This window comes from Oreochromis aureus, linkage group 15 (assembly GCF_013358895.1).
Source record: "Oreochromis aureus strain Israel breed Guangdong linkage group 15, ZZ_aureus, whole genome shotgun sequence".
Classification (NCBI taxonomy): Eukaryota; Metazoa; Chordata; class Actinopteri; order Cichliformes; family Cichlidae; genus Oreochromis; species Oreochromis aureus.
This window is the reverse complement of record NC_052956.1, coordinates 23,180,110-23,202,216: the sequence shown is the minus strand read 5'-3', so window position 1 is coordinate 23,202,216 and position 22,107 is coordinate 23,180,110. Positions and strand designations below refer to the sequence as shown.

Genomic DNA, 22,107 nt, shown 5'->3' with positions numbered 1-22,107 from the left:
ACTAACAGCACAACCACAGGCAAGAGGCCTGCTCTTATATGGGAGGAGTCACAAACATGTCTGTCTGTAAATTTAAGCAATACCTATTTAGAAAAAAGTCACACAGAAAGTCAACTGGTAAACCAGTTTGTCATCTGGAAAGCAAGTCATAAAGTCAACACAAAGTAGGCCATTTTTAAATCCATAATTCATTTTGAACTGCTGGTACTGACAGCTGAACTGCTCTTCATTGAGAGCCAGATGCTGCATGTGTGTGTGCGTGTGTTGGTACAGTGTGTAACCAGGCCGTGTGCTGTCTCCCCCCTCCCTAATCCTTCAGTCTGTCCGGCTGTCCCATCGCTGCTGCAGAGAAGATGGCGAAGGTCCACGAGAAGACTCACTCAACTGACAGCGGCAGTAAGACCAATCAGGCGTCAGACCGTGTCCTCAGGTACCGCCCACTTCAGTACAGTAAAGCAGCATATTTTGAATTCTGATAGGTTAGCAAGGGATGCCGAATAGCTCACTGAACTCTGAATATGGTATGTTATGGAAGCAGTTGTTTTTCCTTTGCTTTTTCTTAAATTGGGGATGTTGAATGGTGCAATGAAATTCCCACACATACAGCTCCAGATCATATCAGACATAAGGAACTGGGGATGCAGAACAACTAGTAATCCTCCTTATATCTAGGTGCAGTTTAGGTCACTAGCACATTCAACCACATGTGCGACTAGTTCAGATATGCTGGGAATTCCGGAATCCAAAAATATCCTGTGAATAATTAGCAAACACAAACAAAATTTTTTATTAGTTGTTGTAACACTCTTAAATCAAATCTATGGCAGCTTGATTTAGTGTATTTTGTGATTTTATTTATCTCTGCATATTAAATCTACACTAAAAGTTTGCACTTATTTTGATGGAGGGCATCTCGCACCACCTTAAATGATTGGGGCAACCTTAATAGTGTCTTTAAGCTTGAGACTCGCAAAATATTCCATAACAAAGAAAACCTTCATTGTTTTCTATTTGATGATGCCAAATGGTGTAACAATTTCCTGGTATACTTCTGAGTTGTAAGGCAATCTGGGAATATATGTTGCCTTTCTTAAACAGAATGTACTGAAAGCTGAAAGGATGTCAGTTAGCAAATAAATAAAAAGCTGGGATTAAATATTCTTCCACATAAGAGAAACTCACCATCTTCTTTCACTAATTACCATTCGAACAAGTCACTTTTTTTAGGGATATTGGTTCTTTGAAAAAACAAAACAAAATATTAAAAAAAAAAATCCACTTTTTAATCCGAAGTAGGGATGCTAAATGGTGCAGTGAAGTTCGATCCCAGCCTTATTTACCCTCTGGCTGCCTTTCAGACCAATGTGTTTTGTGAAGCAGCTGGAGATTCCTGAGTATGGCTACAAAAACAATGTTCCCACCAGCACGCCACGATCCAACTTGGCGAAGGAGCTGGAGAAATACTCCAAGACCAGCTATGACTATGGCGGCTATGATGCCCAACACGGCAGCTACGGAAAGAGAGGTCTGACAACCAAGTCCCACCACCACGGGCGAGACACCTCCCCGAAGGGATACGATGGTGAGAAGAATTAACATACACCATTGCAAATCATAGGTCCCACATTTAGATCATGTGACAACAATTTATTGTATATTTTGATTGGTGATTTGTATCTTTTGGTTGCACGGGGTCTGATGTTCTTCTTACCTTTTGAAGAATATTGGAAATATTTATTTGAGTTAATGATGGATCCATGTGTCTAAAAATGTAATTATAGGTAAATTCAAAAATCACCTTAGAAACCATGGTCAGGCTTATTGTGATTCCTTTGTTTTTTTGTTTGTTTGAAAGGAAAAAGAAACCTTCCAGATCCCACTCTTAGGGATTACTATTCATTTTCCTGTTCTGAGGAGAACATTTTGCATCCGATGTTAAAAGCATTATAACGTGCACAACGACACATGCTCTGTGCTGCTTGTCTTCTCTTTGTTGTAGAGCTAAAAACACTGATGTTTTCGGCCTCTCCACATGGCTGGAGCAGAGTTATGGAAATGCCAAGCTAAGAGCCTGCCTCCTCTGAGCAGAGGATGGAGGGATGGAGGGAGGGAGGGAGGGAGGGAGGGAGGAGGTACAGATGGAGGGATTGTGAAACAGGAGAGAGATAATGGAGGCGAGCCCTGTTTCTTTGGCTGGGAGCCATTAGTGAGAAGCAGGCAGGAGGGAGATTTTTAGACGAGGTGTCTGAGCTCCCCTCTGTCACGACTCCCTCCCTGCCTCCCTCCTTTCCACCATTCTTCCCTCCATCAGCATCGTTCCAGCCTGCCGAGGCCGGATTCACCATCACGCAGCGTCTTTCTCTGGCTTTGCCCAAACATCTGTTTCTCTGTCTTATGTTGAATGACTCTATGTCTCCCTATTTAACGCATAAGGCTGGTGTTCATATATGTTTTCTAGCTGGCAGCAAATCCTTTAAACAGACCAAAAATGGCCTCTAAATACTTTCCTTATTGTTCCTGTGGGTCCATTTTTACGTACTGAAGATACAAATATTGTAAGTAGTTACTTTAAAAAAAAAAAAAAAAAAAAGGTCAGTTACTTTCTTGGACAGCTGGGGACAGCAAATGTTAATCACAAAGAAGGAAATGCTGCAGTTCTTAGAATTTGTTCCAAATAAGAATCAGATGTAGACATCCACTCCAAAGCATTTTCAATTCAGTGCTGAGGCAGGAACAGACTTAAGATATGTTATCTTGATTTACGAGCTCTGATTTTGGCAAAGTGACCAAAAAAGTTGAACAACTTCATCAATCTCAAGCACTGAGCTTGTTTGAATTTTAGTTTGGAGTGGATTCTTGTTCTGGTCAATTCATTGTTTCCCCACTTAATCCTAGAAAGCCTTAAATTTCAATCTGTTTCTCTCGCTCTTTCCCCCCACCAATCTGTCTTTTTTTATTGCATATTCTTAAAAGCTAGAGGATCCCTCTGCAATTTTAAACCCCGTGCAAAAAACCCATCTGCTGAACAGCTTGGCCAAAAGCCAGCATCAGCCTAACAAACCAGCCATACTTGTGTGCACCCCTGCAGCTAAGCGCTACTGTAAGACGTCCAGCCCAGCCAGCAGTACGACCAGCAGCTACGCTCCCAGCAGCAGCAGCAGCCTGAGCTGTGGAGGAGGAGGAGGTGGAGGAGGAGGGGGAGGCGGTGGAGGTGGAAGCAGCGCCAGCAGCACCTGCAGTAAGAGTAGCTTCGACTACACCCACGACATGGAGGCGGCCCACATGGCGGCCACGGCCATCCTTAACTTGTCGACACGGTGCCGGGAGCTCCCGCACGCTCTGGGAGGGAAACCCCAGGACCTGCTGACACAGGTAATCTGAGGCGGTGCAAGTAAAAATGGGATGCCTGCCTTATTACATCACATTCTTAAACAATGGCAGGAGTGGGGAAAAATAAGACAAGGCAGCTTTGTCTAGAGAGCGCAACTCAGAGAGGAGCATTAGGAAGACATATCTAAATGTAATTATGCCTAAAATTGTTCATACCCGTGACGAATTTTGGGGTTTTAAGTTATATTATTGACAGATCAAATTTATTCTCGTACCATTTCATAAAAAAGGTGACATGAGGCTATAAGAAGAACATTCAAATTGATGTTCGATATTTTTAACAATTTGTATGATTATATTTGACTGATTTCCAAAAAAAATCTCATGTCCAGAATTATTCATACTCTTTCTCTGTAGCCAGTGGTATAAATGCCTTTATTTGTAGCTACAGCCTCCAAGCACTTTATGCAGTTGAATATGTTTCTGCACATCTCCACAAGGATTTCGGCCCAATCCTCCTTAGTGAACTTCTCCAGGTCCTCAAGGTTTGAGGGTTTCTTTGCCATGATCTTGGTCTTTAGTTCTCTCCAGAAATTTTAACCGGGTTCAGGTCAGTGCGCTGGCTTGGCCACTCCAAAATATTCAGATTGTTGTCCGCAAATTGCTCCTTGACTAATTTAGCCATATGTTTTTGGACTGTAATCTGGTTAGACGGTCCATTGCTGCCCAAGAATGCTGGATGAATGCCGGTCCAGTTTAATGATTCCTTCAACTTTTAAAAGGTTCATCTGGGTCCATCTGTGGAAAAGTGACCCCAGACCGTGATGTTCCTGCCTCAGTGTTTGACCAGTGAGACCGTGTTTTCTGGGTGAATGTTTCACATTCTTTCGCCAAACAAAAGCCACATCTCTGTGCCTGAAGAGTTCCCATCTGACCATAACACTGACAACCAAAATCGTAGCTCTGTCACGGAGCTACAGAAACTAGATGAGCTTGTGTTTGCCTGTGTTGGAGGACTGTCCATGAAAAGCCCCCTTGGATAGTGTTTGCTGCTGTATCTTCTTGAAATCTGTGTTCTGGTGTTGCTCAGATTTTGTAGAATAGTCTTAGTTGTGATTTGTGGGTTACTGCTGACCATAACACACTTCTTCCCAGATGGCGTGTAACTTTGGGCTTTGTCTTCAGGTTCTTGACTGTGTGGATTATCTTGTTCTTGTTAATAATGCTCTGTGGGTACAGGGACCTGGAATCATTTGGAAATGGCTTTGTAGCCCATGGCATCCTTGACAACAATCAAAATACGCGACCGGAGCTCCTCACTTAGTTCTTACTCATAGCACATTCTAGTGCTGACCATGAACTGGCAGCATTTTTACCAACTCCCCTCAGCTTCTCGGCTTCTGGACTTTTCTAGAAATCGACATGGATTTCTTGCCTAACATTGCTGAAAATACCTAAAATACCTACACTGTAAAGAAACAATAATCCCAATACCGGCAGGTGAAGAGTATGAATAATTTTGGACATTTTTGGGGCGATCGTGGCTCAAGAGTTGGGAGTTCGCCTTGTAATCGGAAGGTTGCCGGTTCGAGCCCCGGCTTGGACAGTCTCAGTCGTTGTGTCCTTGGGCAAGACGCTTCACCCGTTGCCTACTGGTGGTGGTCAGAGGGCCCGGTGGCGCCAGTGTCCGGCAGCCTCGCCTCTGTCAGTGCGCCCCAGGGTGGCTGTGGCTACAATGTAGCTTGCCGTCACCAGTGTGTGAATGGGTGGATGACTGGATATGTAAAGCACTTTGGGGTCCTTAGGGACTATTAAAGCGCTATATAAATACAGGCCTTTTACCATTTACAACATGTACAAATTATTATAAGTATTAGTATTTTTATTGTTATGCCCATTGTGTAAAATCAACATGCATCTGGAACATTCTATCACAACTACAATAAACTGAATAAAGGCAAAATTTCACCAGCTGAGCTTTCATGTAAAAGATAGTTTTTCCACAGGAGTACGAATAATTATGGGCATTACTGTTGATACAAATAGAATAAAATCATTTAGGGTAGCATATAGTAAGATAACAGTTAGAGTGCAGTGATAGTAAAAGTAAAGGTGCAAAAAAAGAAACAAATCAAAAGTAGTAGAAAAGCAGAGGTTTGCACAGTGACATGAGTCACATTTAAGCATCACCTGCAAGTCTAAAGGAAATGTAACTGGATGCCAGTGGAGCAGGAGTGTAGTATGGAGAAGGATATACACAGGTCGTCTGGTTTGGCAGCAGCTTTTTGAATGACCTGAAGACTAAAAACATTTAAAACCTCTGTGACCGAGACTATGTGTATACTAGCCTGTAACCTCCTGAGAGCTTGTTAGAAATGATAAAATAAACTTTTTGAAAAAAAAAGCAACAATAAACACATAAAAAAATAAGCCCTCTGAATACCTCACCAGTATTCAGATTCCTTTGCTCTTCAGAGTCCGGTTGGCGATCTGGATGACAGCGGGGCGGTGGATGTGGCTGGTCAGCCAGGTGGCCCTGAGGGCAGCGGGACGGTGTTAACCCCCCTGCAGCCGATGTCTCCCCAGCGGCAGGCTCTGCTCAGCAGCCGCTGCTACCAGCTGAGCGACACCGACTGCTGGGACCTGCCCGTTGACTGCAACAAGATCAAACGTCTGGGAGACGAGCAGGACCACAAAGAGGTAACGGGAAGGTCTACACTGTGCAGCACTTACAGAGCTTAGGATGAGCATTATGAGAATGAGGTTAAATACAACATGCTGTTATTACAGTTTATATAGTTAATGAATACATTATTATACATACAAACAACAAAGTTTAACTCTGACATCATACTTTTACTTCTAGAGCTTATCATTTGGATGTTATGAACAAAACCTCAGAATTCCCAGTTTGCACATATTATAAAACTACTATAATATAAAATATAATATTTAATACAACACAATATAATATAAATATAATATAAAAGCACATTAACACCTAAATGTTCATAGTTAGAATACATTTCTGTGATGACAATGTTTCCAGAAATGATCATTATTATTATTTTTTTTTTTGGTATGCGTTCAATCTAAAATGTTTTTTTTTGCAGTACTGTTCGAATGTGTGTTTTTGGTGCTGTTTGTCTGCCTGCAAGGTTTTTCAAAATCTGCCAAATGAAATTTCAAGAAACTTGGTTGAAAAGAAGAGCACTGACAAAGCACATCTAAAGGTATTTCATTAAAATAGGTCATGGGCCTTGGTGGAAGGTGTTTTTGTAGTTATCTGAAAGTTTCCTATGAATACTGACTTTTTATTATAGGGCGGTTAAAAAGTCCTGACACTGTTGAGTTTATTTTCTGTTAGTGTTTCCTCACAAAAGGTCTCCTGATTCACTGATATCTTTAAATAGACTTTGATGCCCTTTTACAACTTGATGCTTTTTATTATTTTACTTTTTAGAGTAGCTTTGCATAAGTCACAGATCAAAATGAGCCTTACAGCCTTTTTCTAGCTTTTTTTCATAGCCTCTATGAAAAAAGTGTGTTTAGCTCCTTCCCCTAGCCTTCCCCGAGGTGGAATAGTGGAATAAAATCGATGGGTGGATGCAAATTCAGATATTCCTCTACAAATAGTGACACAGTGTAGTATGGTGATTAAACGATACTGCATCTGTGACATCTGCTTGCAGTCGAAAGTGGTCACCTAGAGGTTGAGTGTGCAACACCCTGAGGCTCTGTAGTAGCTGTGGCGAAGAAATACTTACAAACACAAGGAGGTTTACTAGTGCGCCTTTGCCATTAGATGACCATATACGGATACCCCCTCCCAATAACATCATACAGAGCCAAGAGTAGAAAAAAAAAGTTTGAAACTGGGTGTTTAGAGCAGTCGAAATCCTGAGCTTTCAGCTCAAAGGGACTACTTGCACATACACTGACCTCATCATTTCAAACTTTGGCCATGTTTAAAATGGGCATTCAACACTTTGGCAGTATGTATATGACAGAAAATAAGGAACAAATTCAGCCTTTGTTAAAACTTTGTAAGCTTGTTGTAGATATTGAGCTGACCTGCTGTGCACTGACTTACAGACTAAATTACTGAAGCAACTCATTTAAATTTACGTGACTTGTAGGAAATAAACAATTAGATTTATTTGTATTTTGTATTTATACTTTGTTCAAAGAGCCTTCATCGGAAATTATAAACCAGTTATGAGGAATTTGCTGGCTGTCAAAATAAGTGTTATGTGAAGTTCTGCAAAATACTTTTCAGAATCACTGATCCCATTAGCAGCATCTACACTAAATATTTGAAATCTGAACACATTAAAATTACTGATTTAAATGCAGCAAAGAAGACTAGAGTTTGGTGTGTTTAGTACTGCGTCCTTACAGGAGGTTCTGCACCACTTTAAGTAGTTTATATTCAAACTTAGCTCAGCAGGGAGCAGATTAATATTTACACTGACACAAACTAATGTAGAGAGTAATTTCTGTACTACAGTATGCTTGATTAAAACTTAAAATATTTAATGATATGGGGGCAGAGACACCTTGAATTTTTTATTTTAGGATTAAGGTGACAAGTGCTTTGAATAAGTAACCCAAAGAGGTGGAAGTTAAATATTTTTTAGGCCACGCTAAAGCTCTAAATGTTGCTCTTGCTGCACTCTCTGCCCTTACAGTTATGATTAAGGGTTTTAAGCACTTGATTTAAGATTTATTTAGGGCCCTAATCGTGCAAAGTAAGGATAATTTCAAGCATGAAATTGAGAGATTTAAGGAACCCAGAGTTTATATTATGTGTTCGTGCATAGATTAGAAGATGATCGGGGTTTATAAGCTGTTAAAAGGGAATCCTTATTCTGCGGTGCAAAGCAGAAAGGGCCATAGAGAAGTTCTGGGCTTATTTTTTGCGAGGGCGTACTTCTGGTTGCCGGTTGTTACGCATAATTTTTGCATCACTTTACATACGCAAGAGGAAATTTTGTGAGTTTGGAAGGGTTTATTATGTTTGCATGCACTTCTTCACCAACCCAAGGCATTGAAATGGCACAGAACGATGGTGCTTGCCAAAATTGTACATCGCCGCTCAGTTCCTCCTGTTTTCCCCTCACCCTGGAGCCACCAAACAGAAACAGTTCAACAAAAGAATAATAAAGAAAGACCGCTGAAGAGAGAGATTGCAAAATCATATAAAAGAAGAAACGCCATGTCTCACACAAGAGACTTACAGCGAAGTGTATGAGTGAAAACAAAGAAACAGAGCTTTATTGCTGTTAGCTGCTGAGTTACCTCAGTGATGTTATTCTGCCAAAGCATAAGTAATTTAAACTGTTGAGCTGTCTTTTTTTAAGCCTTTAAATAACACTTTATAGTAACCATCACATATAAACTGTAATCGTTAATAAAACATTAATAAGTAATTATTTAGTTATTATTTTTTTTAAATAGATATTGCACAATGCATCAATTTTTTAAAATATTATTTTTGGTGATAAAAGTTTCATTCGTAATTCTCGGGGCATCAAATGTTGTTTGTGTTGCCGTTCTTATAATAATGTGTCTATTTTGGTGAATCTTTGACATGCAAAGAGCAGATGAGGAGGACAGAAAATCAGACACAAGAACGGGATAAAGAATAAGTTAAACTTTCAAAATAAAACACATTTTTTTAAATGTTATTTAGAAACAAAATTTACTTTATTGTTAAACATGGCAGAGAAGTCCAATTTATTGATCTGAGTTTTGGCCTGGCAGCTGTGTCAGAGCACCTGTTACTGAAGATGGCCACGCCCCTAACTCCATTATATAGTTGGATGAATTAAATTAAAAAAAAAAAAAAAGAGGGGGAAAGATACTTATTTCTGCTGTAAAGTTGGTAAACATGCGAGTCTGGGGAATGATACGCTTTCAGAGTCAGCCTCAAGTGGCCATTAGAGGAACTGCAGTTTTGGTGCCTCTGCACTGGCTTCGTTTTTCAGCTCTGGAGGTTACTGCTTGGTCAGCAGAAACTGGGTCTTTTATTTTGAAAATGTACTTCTTTTTTTTTATCCAGCTCCTTTGTGTGGTCTCCTAAAAATAAGTAAATAAAAAAGCAAGATCTGACTATTCTAAGCAAGTCAGCATCTAATATATAATCCAATATCTATAACATTAGATATGTTAAATATCTCAATATCTAATAAAAATCTGTATCAAATATGGAGTAAAATACGACTTCAATAGGAATATGACTTTTACTTCTTCTTTCACCCCTTTACATAACAGGTAATCCTTATAAAATAATTTCAGGCTCACACGCAGCTCTGCTACTGCATTGGATTTTTTTGTTGGCTGTAAAAACCTGTAAAGTTTAATTAATAATCCACTCTCCATTTATGAAGATTGTTGTTATTGTGTTACCAGTCTTTAATAAACTACTGTGAAATTAACTTTATATTACATACATAAAAGGGAAGTCGTTCGTGCTGCGGAGATGCGATAGATCAGAGAAAATCTTACAATGTGGCACGGAACAAAAGGATCAATCGGCTTTAGTCTTTTAGAACAAAAAGTTGTGATACAATACAAGCATAAATAGGGTTACAGCTATTCATCACAGCCGTTACAGTCCATCCACGTTGTCGGTGCACTGCAACACTAATCTAAGATCTAAGTGAACAGAGACAAAATAAGTTTGATAAATGGGTTTTAATCTAAAGTTTCTGGGGAGTAAAAGTCAAGAATTTCCATTTTTATCTCATGCAAGTTCAAATTTCTCTGTGCAGTTTGATAAATAACCCTGGCTGATAGGGTGGATGCCGACAGGCTCTCCGGAAGGCTCAGTGCGCTCCCATGTGGCCAGAGGCAGCACTGCATCGTTCAGACTAAATGAACGCTTCAGGAGCTCGCACACGATGCATTAAAATACTGAATTACAGCACTAATACATAAGTAAAACACGATAGATCATCGGCACGCTTTAAATCCTCACAGATCTGATATCACACAGAGCAACCCATGCAGCAAATTGCTACATTTGCCTCGTTGGATTTAGAGCGCTGGAGTGAAAGGTTTTAATCAGGAGAGTAATTGCGTTTGTTAATGAAGCACGACATTGCAGAGGAGGCCGGAGCCCAGAGCGAGGCGTCTGATGGGATTTTCTCCAGACAGTCCACAACGATTTCTGCTCCCGACTGAGGAGGTGTGATGTGTGGACTGCAGAGCAGACTGCAGTGTTCTTAGAGCCACAAAAGCTTTTTGTTCACCAACTGCTGCAGAAAGAAGCTTGACCTGGTTAACAAGCAGAGAGACACGCCTCCGACACCTGTGCTGGGAACACATTTATCTGGAAATGATCTGGCAACCAGTACAGATCTGCTCATTATGACCAGAACTTCAGGGACACTAAATCGATATGACTCATACAGCTACATTAAAAAGGGACTTAAACGCTATAAATCAGGCTCTTCTTATTAGTTATTCGTATACACATAAATGCCAAAGCACTCGATTTATGTCCACAATAATTCCCTGGTATGTTTATAATTTTTTTCTTAAAATTAAATTTATATCAATATGTTTAAAAGTATTCCACCACACAGAGAAAAAAACACAATATATATACATAAAGCACAACTATATAACAAACCTGGAGGTACATTTAGGCTGTTTATATGTAAACAGCCTAAATGTATTTTTTTAGACCTTATGCTTCGTAGCTCTCCGGGCACTGACACACTAGGCTGATTCAGGTTTATGAGGTTCTAAAAACAGGTCAAATGTTTTCTAAAACACTGATTATAATGCACTTTTTTAGATTTATAAGCAAAGATCTATATACCAAATACATTCTCGAGGATTATAGAACATTTTTTAAACTTAATGTAGGGAAACACTCCATATTTTATTCAACTCATGTAGAATGAATCAGGTTTACTTCTGAATTTTTGAGATAAATGTGTTGTGTGTAACTAATGTGAGAATGGTTCCTAGTCATTTTTTTCTCTCCTAATCCTGGTTTTAACTGTTTTATATATAACACACAACATTTGTACATGTTGTAATCTGCACATTTTTATAAGTTAGCCTTTAAAAACTTTTTGATTGTAACATTTTGGATAATGCCTAAAATGTTTTCACTTTGTGACATATTGAATTTTCAACATAATATGAGATGAAGCCCTGTTGTGGGTTAAAATCAGCTGAACTACAGTGGAGGGTAATATTCTTACTTACGGCAGGAAGCTTACACATATGAATGACAATAGCACATATTCTGTGAGATGACATAAAAGCTTTTTATACATTCTGATATTAAATTCACAAACTTAATGTCTGACTTTTTAATGTTATTTCTTTACATATAACCCTCTTCGTTTGCATCTGTAATTATTTTTTATTTCGGTAAATTAAAATGTTCTTTTGATTCTGACTTTTTAATTTATTTGAATTACTTTTAAAGTTGTTATGGAACACAAATTAATTTAATATATCATAGCAGTGTCTTCAGACATGAGGAATGTCTAATTAATGTTACAGGAAATTTAACCACTGTTTCACTGAGGATAACATTATCTTTGACTAAGGAAAACCTAAGATTACCTGATAATGCATGCTGTTTTCACATAACCTTGTTGTCTCCTGTGTTTGAAATGGGAATGTGTTGTGAAGTTTGTGTAAATTTGTAAACGATGAGCTTTTAGTGACGCGCTGTAGTCGGCTTATTTCTCGTCCTTACACCAGAGCGACGAGCTGGATCCCTTCCAGGAGCTGCTGGACGAGCAGCACTACCCAGCCGAGGTGACCATGCCTAGCCCCAAACACCACAAATACCTACCCTGCAAGGAGAGCAAGAAGGAGCTCATCACGTAAGTCGTACCTCTAATCCGACTGCTGCACGCTGTTGCCCAGCAGCCTCTGAGCCAAACACTCCCACGTTCAGGTCAAAGGATGGCGAGAAACCCTCAGTCAAAGGCAGCTGAAGTTCACTATGCGCTATATGTCACTTCACTTTCCTGTCTCATTAAATTGATGGTGCAGCAGTCTTACAAAAGTACATAGATATAGACATAACCCCGAAACATCAGCAGACAGCAAAGACAAACAGGACGAGTCGGAAGCGGGAAAGAAACTAATTAGCAACCTTGTAAATTTAGAAAGGGAGATCGGCACATTAGTGCACGTTTTAGTCTCGATGGTGTTTCTGATCTCGTTGAGAGGCGTCATCAGATGTGACACAGGCGTTCGCACCATCTTCTGTCGCCAGCTGCTGAAGAGCCAATAAGACAAATGCTAACAGCTCAGGATGAGTAATGACAGAAATTCACAGGCCAAAAGAAAAAAAAATAGTTCTCATCATTTTTTATTGATTTATTGCTTTTTCCCCTCACTGTAGCTCAATAAGTGCAGACACTTCACAGCGCACACATATCAGAAGATGTGTGTGATATAAACAGCTAACTGTGGAGGAGCTTACTTTGAGCCTTATGGGGGATCACTTCTTTGCTATGCACAGCATGTGTCCTGATCGAGCCTTTTCTTTGGGGTTTGGGCAACTGGCCAAATTGTTTTTACTTTCATCAGCTTGTGTCACGGGCGCTCGTGCGAGCAAATAAAATCTGAAACTCTTGACTATGAGGCAGGCGTCTGAGTTATCGGAGGGTCAGACATCAAAATCATCCCAGAGCAGTTTCCCTTAATTGATCTGGTTAATTACTTTGAAGACTGCATAACAACCAACAAACAAAATAACTAAGACTTCAGGCTGTGAATTTTTTGCATGAGTGAAGCAGGATTCATGTGAGGACAGAGGAAATCTCTGTTATGCGTGTTTAGCCTAATCATTCCCTTACAGAGGCTTATCACTTCTGCGCTGCGAAGTTTACATTTTACTTCTGCTTAGATGTTATTTGACCTGTTTCAGCAACTTCAAGTTTCTTTCAATTCAAACATTTTAAAGAAAAAATGTAATTCTCATAGAGATTTTAGTATTTCCACACTTTGGATTGTAAAATGTGGAAATATGGTACACTCAAAAAAAGATTCTTTGTCATCAGAGTCTAAGGAGCTTGGACGGAAGTGATTGGACTTCTTTAAGTTAAGAGTCCCAGGTATTTAAAATATAGTGGGGATTGTCCCTTAAGAGGTGGTTGTTGATCCGTAATTAATCGTCTGTGTGAGCAGATGAGCCAAGGTGTGAAAAACGGCATGGGTCATTACTATAAAGGGTTTAGGGTGAAACTACTTTGAGACCTAACCTTATTCTACCATGTGACCTATAGAGGTCACCTGACACCTGGGAAGGGATCTTAAGACTCCACTGTAGGTAGCAGACAGTCTGTGTTGTAAGCCACCTCCTCTCTTCAGTGATGGACATTCACAGTGGACATCGACGGTCTCTTTTACCCTGCTTTCAAACCATCTGGCTTCCCGTCCAAAATGTGAACACTGGCATCTTCAAAAGACTGAACAGCTTAACCCATAGTATAAAACTACATGTAATCAGATTACTTTCATTCAGAATTTTTTGGCACATTTTGGCTGTTACTCCTGACTCATCATGTTTGGTGTGAAGAATAGTGTTTTGTCCCAAATCCCAATCTTTTTCCTAAACCAGTTACTTCAAAAAAATTAATCAGCCATCAGTTAACATAACACCATCAAGAAAGAGGACTTCTATCTATGACGTGTATGTTGGCTGCAGTGTTTTGTACACTGACCGTAAGGCTGTTGTTTTCCAAACATGAATGAAATTCCAACGGGAGGTTCGTGAGGTGGTGGAGGATTCTAATTTAGAGATACACCACAAATGATGCCCTTTCTTCTTGTTCCTTGTAATCAAACTTCTTTAGCGGAAGGTGTTTGGTCTTTGGGAAGAAGGGTGTTTATCGTATCCAAGTCCTTTTTCTTGTGCTTTTGTGTGCTGTTTTTGTAACCAAATAGTTGAACTTAAACCCAACTAATGAGTTAGAAATGAAACAAACTGTAAAACTCAAAGTTCTAAAGGAAGCGCAAATCTTGGTATCCTGGCTAGTAAGCCTTTGGCTTATTGAGTTCATTTATCCAGGTAAAGGTCTTAGAGTATAGTGGGAAGCTCAGCAGTCAATCTCCTGTAAGCGACTACTTGGCAACAGTAGTGAGGAAGAACTCCCCTTTAACAGGAAGAGACCCCAGATTTAGTGGAGCAACCAGAGGAAATCACAAACAATAAGCAGGACAAAACACAAAATACAGAACAAGACAAACATTAACAACACATGGCGTGAGTGGCGCAGTGCTGCCACAATGCTGGTGATGAGTTTCGCCAGCACCACCAGCTTGTAGGTCTGTAAAACAGGATCTTTATCTCACAGTGGCCAATGTTCCTGCAGCCAGTCCAACAAGGCACCGGTGCTAAAAAAAAGGAAAAATAACCCTTGTGTGTAATGGTGAGACACGGCCGTCATCGGAGAAAACCACATTATGTGTCACCCTGGGATGAGAGCATGTTTGTAAAACTGTCGGTGGTGTTAAAGTAATAGTGGCTCTTCTCCTCCTGCAGGTTGTCAAGCTGTCAGCTGGCCGACAAGAACATCCGCGGGATGATGACCACTAACTCACAAGAACTCAAGTGAGTCAACAGGATCAGTGTATCACTGGTGTGTTGTTCTCAGCAGAGTGGAAAGTGTGGGAAGGAAAGAATATTAAAAATACCGACTGCTGTCCATTCAGTGTCCTTTCATTTTAAAGTGTGTAACTTTTACTATGGTTGGATTTAGAGCCCGCTCTCCTCTGGTTCATCCGTGATCAGTTTTCCTAAAACCATTTCTTCCTGTCTATGATGCTTTGGGTACCACTCTAATGTGTTACTGTAATTGATTTGTGAGAACTCTGAGTGTCTGATGTCAGACATTCACGGAAAAAGAAAACATACTTGTGGATGTAGCCTTACTTTTGTTTGTCGACACAGGAACCATTATGTAATAATACAGTTGTTTGATCTCGTATTTACTCCTCAGGTGTCCAACGCCTGGCTGTGACGGATCTGGACACATCACTGGAAACTACGCCTCCCACAGGAGGTATATTCGTAAAGAGTATAATATACAACTCTGTGCATGAAATCACAGACAAACAAACAGCGACAGTAAACCATGCTTCACTGAACGCACATGTTTTAAATAATGTTCTGTTCTGCAGTCTGTCCGGTTGTCCACGAGCCAAGAAAAGTGGCATAAAAATCCTCCACAGCAAAGAGGACAAAGACGATCAGGAGCCAATCAAGTAAGGAGATATTTTGGAGATATGTCAAAGCCTTAATGTTGAGAATATTGGGAAGTGTCAGGTCCAAGATTAAAAGTAAACCCGAGCAATATCAGGGGCAAAGACAGTGCCACTCAAAAAACTATCAAAGCTCTGTCATTGAGACATTTAAAGATCTGACTATATTCAAGGTTGTGCATTCATGTAAAGTTAATGCACTCCTTAAATAATGTCCTATGGTGTATGAAACAGTTTTTTCCATATTCTATCAGCCTTATCCCTGGTGTTGTTAAACTGTCTGAGACAAAGCAAAGAACAAGTAAAGAAAAACAGATTTCAGACCAGTAAATGAGATGTTGTTCATAGATTTTATGTAAGGTCCACAAATACAGGGCTTAGGTGTCCTGTTTTTGGATCCTACCACTATATTAAAGCTTATAGAACAATAACAGCGCTTTAGAAAAGCAAATTCTAGTTTCTCTTAAAAGTTTTTTTGTTGCTGTTGGTTTTATTCATGCTCGTCAGCAAAGAAACCCCCAAACTTTTGGTCATCTTTAAAAATCCTCCTTTAAATCTTTATGTTCCTCTCTTGAATGTAAAATAATTATTTTAAGGCAGATATTGGATTTTAAGAGAATAAATCTTTGAAACAACAACTTGCCAAAAAATACAATAAGTCAGAGAGAACAAAACATTTAGTGATGTCAGACTCTGAGGGGGGCATTCTTTGGGTTGTGCAGGTTTGTTGGTGAGGTCGGTGGGATTGGAATCTGGGGACTTCGGAGGTGTTGTGGAGGATTGCCGCACATGCTAAGAGATGTTAGAATAGATATTATAGATATATTATTATAGAATTAAAATAACAGGTTAAAATGTTGCCGTATATTTTAAACAGGTAGGACAGGATTCTCATCTTTTGACAGACGATGCACTGAAGTACAACTTTTCTAGAGAAAAGAGAGAATGTGCATCAGTTAAACTTTTCAAATCATCAGCAAGGAGGAAGGACTGGCTTGTTTCGTTGCCTCTTAAAAGCACATTCCAGGTGCCTTTATTATGCATTTTTTTGCATCAAGGTCAAAGCACTTTGTTAATGACAGGTTCATCCATCATCTCTCTCTTAAAATGCTGCCTATGTAGACTGACCTTTCTAACTTTTGCGAAGAATATTGCAAAAGCGGGGAGCCGCGGTCAGCGCTGCACTCCACCTCCGGCTCCCAGCAGACCAAGTCCAATAAAGGTTAGCGCTAGTGAGCCTTTGACATTTGTGTTAAAGCAGAGCCATAATGCTAAGCCAATACGACCTTGTGAATAATCTAAAGTTCAGCTGGTGTCAGTCTGTAGCCAGCTGCCGCCGCCGCCTCTGTTCCATCCACCATCATCATTAACAGTAGAATCATAATTAAGCTTAACCTGAGCTCGGCTGGGGAGCGGCCCGTGGACGCTCGGCTCATTCTAATCAGCCCAAATGTCACAGCGAAGGGCGTTTTGGGATGCAGGAGGCAGAGCCGAGTGTCTGGAAGCTGAGGAGGTGATAGGCGTTTGTCTTGCTCATCGTTACGCTGCTGTGGCCTTGAGGCCTTGGAAGGGTGGGGGAGGATTGTAGATGAGGAAGTGAGTCGTGACTCAATGTCCTCCCCACTTCATCAAGAGTCCTACGGAGTGCTGTGGACAATTTCTAAAGCAAGTACCAATTGTTTTTCATCTCTGTGCTCATGTTTCTGTCCAGCTGATCAAAGAGCTGATGATGGTTAGCATGGATGGCCACGTTAGTCTTTTCTTAAACTAAAGCTCTTTGGAGGTGACAAGACTTCACTTCAGGCTAGAACTGTGGAGTGTTTTTTTTTTTTTTTTTAAAAGCAAACTGAGGCCTTTATACTTGTTTCTCAGGTGTCCAGTGCCAGGTTGTGATGGTCAGGGTCATGTGACGGGGAAGTACGCTTCTCATCGCAGTGCATCAGGCTGCCCCCTTGCGGCAAAGAGGCAAAAGGACAGTTACGTCAATGGCTCGCAGTTTGTCTGGAAATCTGGCAAGACAGATGGCATGACCTGCCCGACCCCAGGCTGTGATGGCTCAGGGCACGTCAGCGGGAGCTTCCTGACTCACCGGAGGTAAGATCTTTCTTACTTTAAACAAAGTTTGTCATCAGTTCCAACTTTTTATTCAGTTTATACAATCTTGGGGTTAAATAATGGCCAATATTCAGGTCCTCTCCTCCTGCTGTACATGCTGCTGGTTTTTGGTAACCATTTTTCAAATAAGGCAGCGATTTGTATGACGTTATCTTTACAAAAATAAGCTAACATAGATACATTTTTTAACTTGGAGAAACATTTGGTGTGTTATGTTTTTTTTTTTTTCCAGTCTCTCCGGTTGTCCCCGCGCCACCTCAGCCATGAAGAAAGCCAGGATGAGTGGCGTGGAAATGTTGACAATCAAGCAAAGAGCAAGCAAAGGTCAGAGCTCAAGAAACAGAAGAAGCTTTAACCTAAGTGAATTATTTAATCTGAAAGAGTGAAAAAAAACTAATTTCCTTATATCAGACATTTTACATGTGATAAAATGCGGTGATGTTGCTTTGACCGTTAAGTCGGGGGAGATGGATTTTTTTGTTTTTTTTGTTTCAGGTATCGAGAACGATGAAGAAATCAAACAGCTGGATGAAGAAATCAAAGATCTGAATGAGTCCAACAGTCAAGTGGAGTCAGACATGATAAAACTGAGGACACAAGTAAGATGGTCTCTGTTTGTTAATGTAGCATTAATACAAATAAATAAGTAAGACACTAGTTGGGTAAGAAACTAGACTGTCCTGTCATAGACAGAGATAAAAATATCCAGTAGAAATGTTTTTGTCACATTATTTGACAAAAACATTTCTACTCAATATTTGAATTATTTGATTATTTGAAGATGATGCTGTTTTTTTAAGTTCATGAAAACCTTCAATGTTTTCTTTTTCTTCTAATAATTTTTGCATAGAATAAATTTTGCACCTTAACTGCACTCGGACTTTAAATCTGAAAGGGTTAGAGGAACTTTTGGGATTCATAAAAAATACTTTCATAAGGAAATCCTGCCCTCAGCAGCCATCTTGCTAATGCTTGGTAACACGTGCTAAGTTCTCTTCAACCTTTTTAGGAGGTTGAAGAGAACTTCTTTAAGTTTATTGAAGATCAATGTTAGTTCTAAAAAATGTTTAGAATTGAAGAAGCCTCTTGGCTGAGAGCTGCCTTCTTTTTAAAATCCCAAGATGAAGGAAGATGCAGATGTTATGTGACTTGGATGACTGAGAACCTGCACGGACATAACATCTGCATCTTCCTTCATCTGCAAGACTTTCCTTCTTTACCTGACAGATGTGCATGTGTCCAATGCAATGGGTTTAATCTGCCACCTTTGAGTACAACAATCCGTGCGATCTTTCAGCTAATGGTCAGTCAGTGCATTTACCAATAGCAGGTGGGCATCGTGGGTTTTCAAGGAGGCTCCCTAACCCAGCTCCAGTAGTGCTGTGTGCTACATGGGAGAGAGGACATCTGTGGGCAATATGCTGACTCAGTTCTCCCAAAATTGTCCGAAGTTAATGTTGGTTGATTGTATGCACGCTTCCTAGCCATTTTTTAATGTCACTATTAACACAAAAGGTCTCCTACTAATTTATTTCCTCATCCGGTAGATAACCACTATGGAGACCAACCTGAAGTCCATCGAGGAGGAGAACAAGGTGATCGAGCAGCAGAATGACTCCCTGCTGCACGAGCTGGCTAACCTCAGCCAGTCGCTCATCAACAGCCTAGCTAACATCCAGCTTCCACACATGGTAAGAAAAAAATCATCTGTGGCATTAAGAAGTAAACCTAGGGTGACTAATAATGTGACAAGTATTCTTTTACCACAAACATAAGCTTCCTTAACGTGTAATTTAAATATCTAGAGACTTATAAATGTCAATTAAATATTTGAAATTTTGAATTTACTGGTTTGAAAATCTTATATGTTTAACATCAGTATACAACATGCTTTAAATACAAAGACAAATATAAATAATTGCATCTAAGAACAAATATACAGCAGTTTTAGAGCAGAGTTAGGTTTTTTAGCAATTTAAAGTGGATCTTATTTTTATTCATGGACTTTGCATCTTTACTTTGCATGTGTCACAGTTAAAAAAATTCCCCTAATAAACAGAAGGTTTTAAGACCAGGTGGGTGGGGCTTCTGTGCATGAGATGACCATATTTGGGTATCTCCACTATCCGACATCATGCAGAGCCAAGACTAGAAAAAACAACTGTCTGAAACTGAGTTTTTAGAGCAGTGAGAGTGTAGTAAAGCCTAAAGCCAGCATGCATTATCAGATGAGTGTTTTTTTTTTTAATTTATGCAAGAGCAAAAACTTCCAAATGGACTGAAATGTAAATCTATGTATTTTTTCTATGGTCTTTGTCTGACATGACCTGTTATATCTGTTACAGTTTGTGTAATGCCACTTAGAAAATTTTATGATTGTGTTTTGAGTTTTTGTTTGAGGCTTTTCTGTTTCACGTGTTGTAAATGAAATGTAGATCTGAGGCCAGCTGTTCATGATTTCAACCCAGGGATTTTTAAAAAATCTTCTCCAGCTTCTTCCCCCCTTAGCAACACTCAGGTTTTTCTTCATCTGCTTCTTTCTGTTCTCCACCTTCTTCTTCTTTTTTTTCCTCCCAGCAGTTCATGCTGTGCTTCTCCTGTGCTTTGAAACGCCTCACAGATTTTCACATAAAGAAACGGCCCCGTTGTTTTCTTTCTTTTGTTGTTGCTTTTTTGTTTTTGGATGACTTTCAGTGAAGTTGCTCATGGCTGTTTTAACGTCATGTTGTCTCAGTGTTGGAAGAAGACTGGGGCTAATTGGATAATCTCTTAAAGCAGTAAAAACCAGAGTTGCTTGATAACTGGACTCTCTGCTTCCTTTCCTTCTTCCTTTAATGGGTGGGAATGCTTCATATCACACTGTAAGAAAAATATCCACCTTAACAAGGAATTCTCAGAAAGATGCGATCTCATTACCAAAAAAATACTGAACTGAATCCAAAGTTCTGTTCACACTGCAGGACTTAAAATTTTTGATTCTATTTTAGCTCGCAGTGTAAGAGTTTTTTCTCTCAGTTGTCTCTTTATTGTTGGCATTTTATACCTTTTTCAGTTTGTTCTGACTTTAAAATTATTCCGAAACTGGAAGCTTGCTGCAGTCTGAACAGAGCTGGAGGGCGAAAAGACTTGTTAAGGTGGACATTGTGTTTTTTTCACTCCTCGGTGTAGCTTATGAAGCTTTGTGACCGCCGCTGTGTGTCTAGCGGGCTAATAGACTTCTCTGTACACCCTCTCCTGTAGAGACCGCTGCCACAGAAAGAGGCCCCAGTAAAGCATAACTGCTGTTTACAGATGCCTCCCAGAGTAAGAGATCCATTTATCCTTTATCCAATTATCCTTCTCTTCTGCACTGTCATCCCCCCTTCCTATAATTCCTGTAGCTCACTGTGGCATAGGCACATCCTAGCTATCCATTTATCCTGCAGCTTTTTGTTGATAGTGACATCAACTGTAGATAACCGCTTTTCCTCTTTATGACAAAAAATATATTGAGAAGCTAAATCTATCTTTAAATCAAATTTAGCCTCAGCAGAGAGTGTGAGAAATTCTCCTGCTTTGTTATTTCTGACTGCACTGAAATGCTGAAATCATAGATAGATCATTAGATAACATGACATTAACTGCAATCCTGCACCTTTTTCCAGTTTCATCAACTTGAGAACGAGAAAAATTTTATAAAATAGACTTAATATTTTTTTCACTTACCTATAAATTGACCCTATAAAATCATCAGGAAAGTACTTATAAAGGTAAAATCCCCTTGACTACTTTATGAAGTCTATATGTAAACATAGGTATCGCCCCCTGGTGGCCAGTAAAAAGAAAGTTGGTTTACGCTTCTTTTTTTCAATCCCAGAAGCCAAGTCCTGCTTTTTATGGTGTCTATAGTTGAAAGGTATGAGTATTATTTGGTGGGCACATACACTGAAACCAGATTCACACACATCTTTTAACTGTTTTCAGTCCATTAAACGACTCCTGTCAGTCCCATAGATTTGCCCGCAGGCAGCCTCTTCCATCAACTAGTAAGCTCAGTAGTCTATTATCACCTCATTTATTGGTGGTCATGTCACTGGGTTATTTTTTTTATCCTAGTGATTACAGTGGATGATAACAGTCTTCTGGCATACTAGTATTAAAGGTAGGTTGCCTAAGATCTAAATTGACTTATTAATTGAAGAGCACACATAACTGAAATCTTTCTCAGCCCATTAAATGGACAATAGAAATCACCGGTTGGAGACCTCTTAGTGGGCTCAGTTGATCGCTTCATTTAAGGATTACAATGATCAGTGATTAGAATGGATGATAACAACCTTCCTGGCTCCTCTTAGTACAGGAGGGCATCTAATGGGGGTATTATGACCAGTCATGACCATTAAAGAGGCCAATAACAATGAAAGTGTGTGAATC

General features: G+C 39.8%; 1 protein-coding gene across 2 annotated transcripts in view; it reads left to right on the top strand.

Moving 5' to 3' along the window:
- The window catches only part of myt1la (myelin transcription factor 1-like, a), an 88,425-nt gene that overhangs the window by 61,933 nt on the left and 4,385 nt on the right, over positions 1 to 22,107 (top strand). Inside the window, exons 11-23 of one of the 2 annotated variants that reach the window (XM_039599391.1) lie at positions 320 to 430; positions 1,359 to 1,582; positions 3,089 to 3,372; positions 5,806 to 6,030; positions 12,064 to 12,188; positions 14,861 to 14,929; positions 15,318 to 15,380; positions 15,499 to 15,582; positions 17,452 to 17,673; positions 17,927 to 18,018; positions 18,190 to 18,293; positions 19,242 to 19,385; positions 20,935 to 20,997. In XM_039599391.1, coding sequence (XP_039455325.1) covers positions 320 to 430; positions 1,359 to 1,582; positions 3,089 to 3,372; positions 5,806 to 6,030; positions 12,064 to 12,188; positions 14,861 to 14,929; positions 15,318 to 15,380; positions 15,499 to 15,582; positions 17,452 to 17,673; positions 17,927 to 18,018; positions 18,190 to 18,293; positions 19,242 to 19,385; positions 20,935 to 20,997 — 1,810 coding nt within the window. Of the gene's footprint in view, positions 1 to 319; positions 431 to 1,358; positions 1,583 to 3,088; positions 3,373 to 5,781; positions 6,031 to 12,036; positions 12,189 to 14,860; positions 14,930 to 15,317; positions 15,381 to 15,498; positions 15,583 to 17,451; positions 17,674 to 17,926; positions 18,019 to 18,189; positions 18,294 to 19,241; positions 19,386 to 20,934; positions 20,998 to 22,107 lie in introns of both variants that reach the window. The other variant, XM_039599392.1, reaches the window with a different exon arrangement.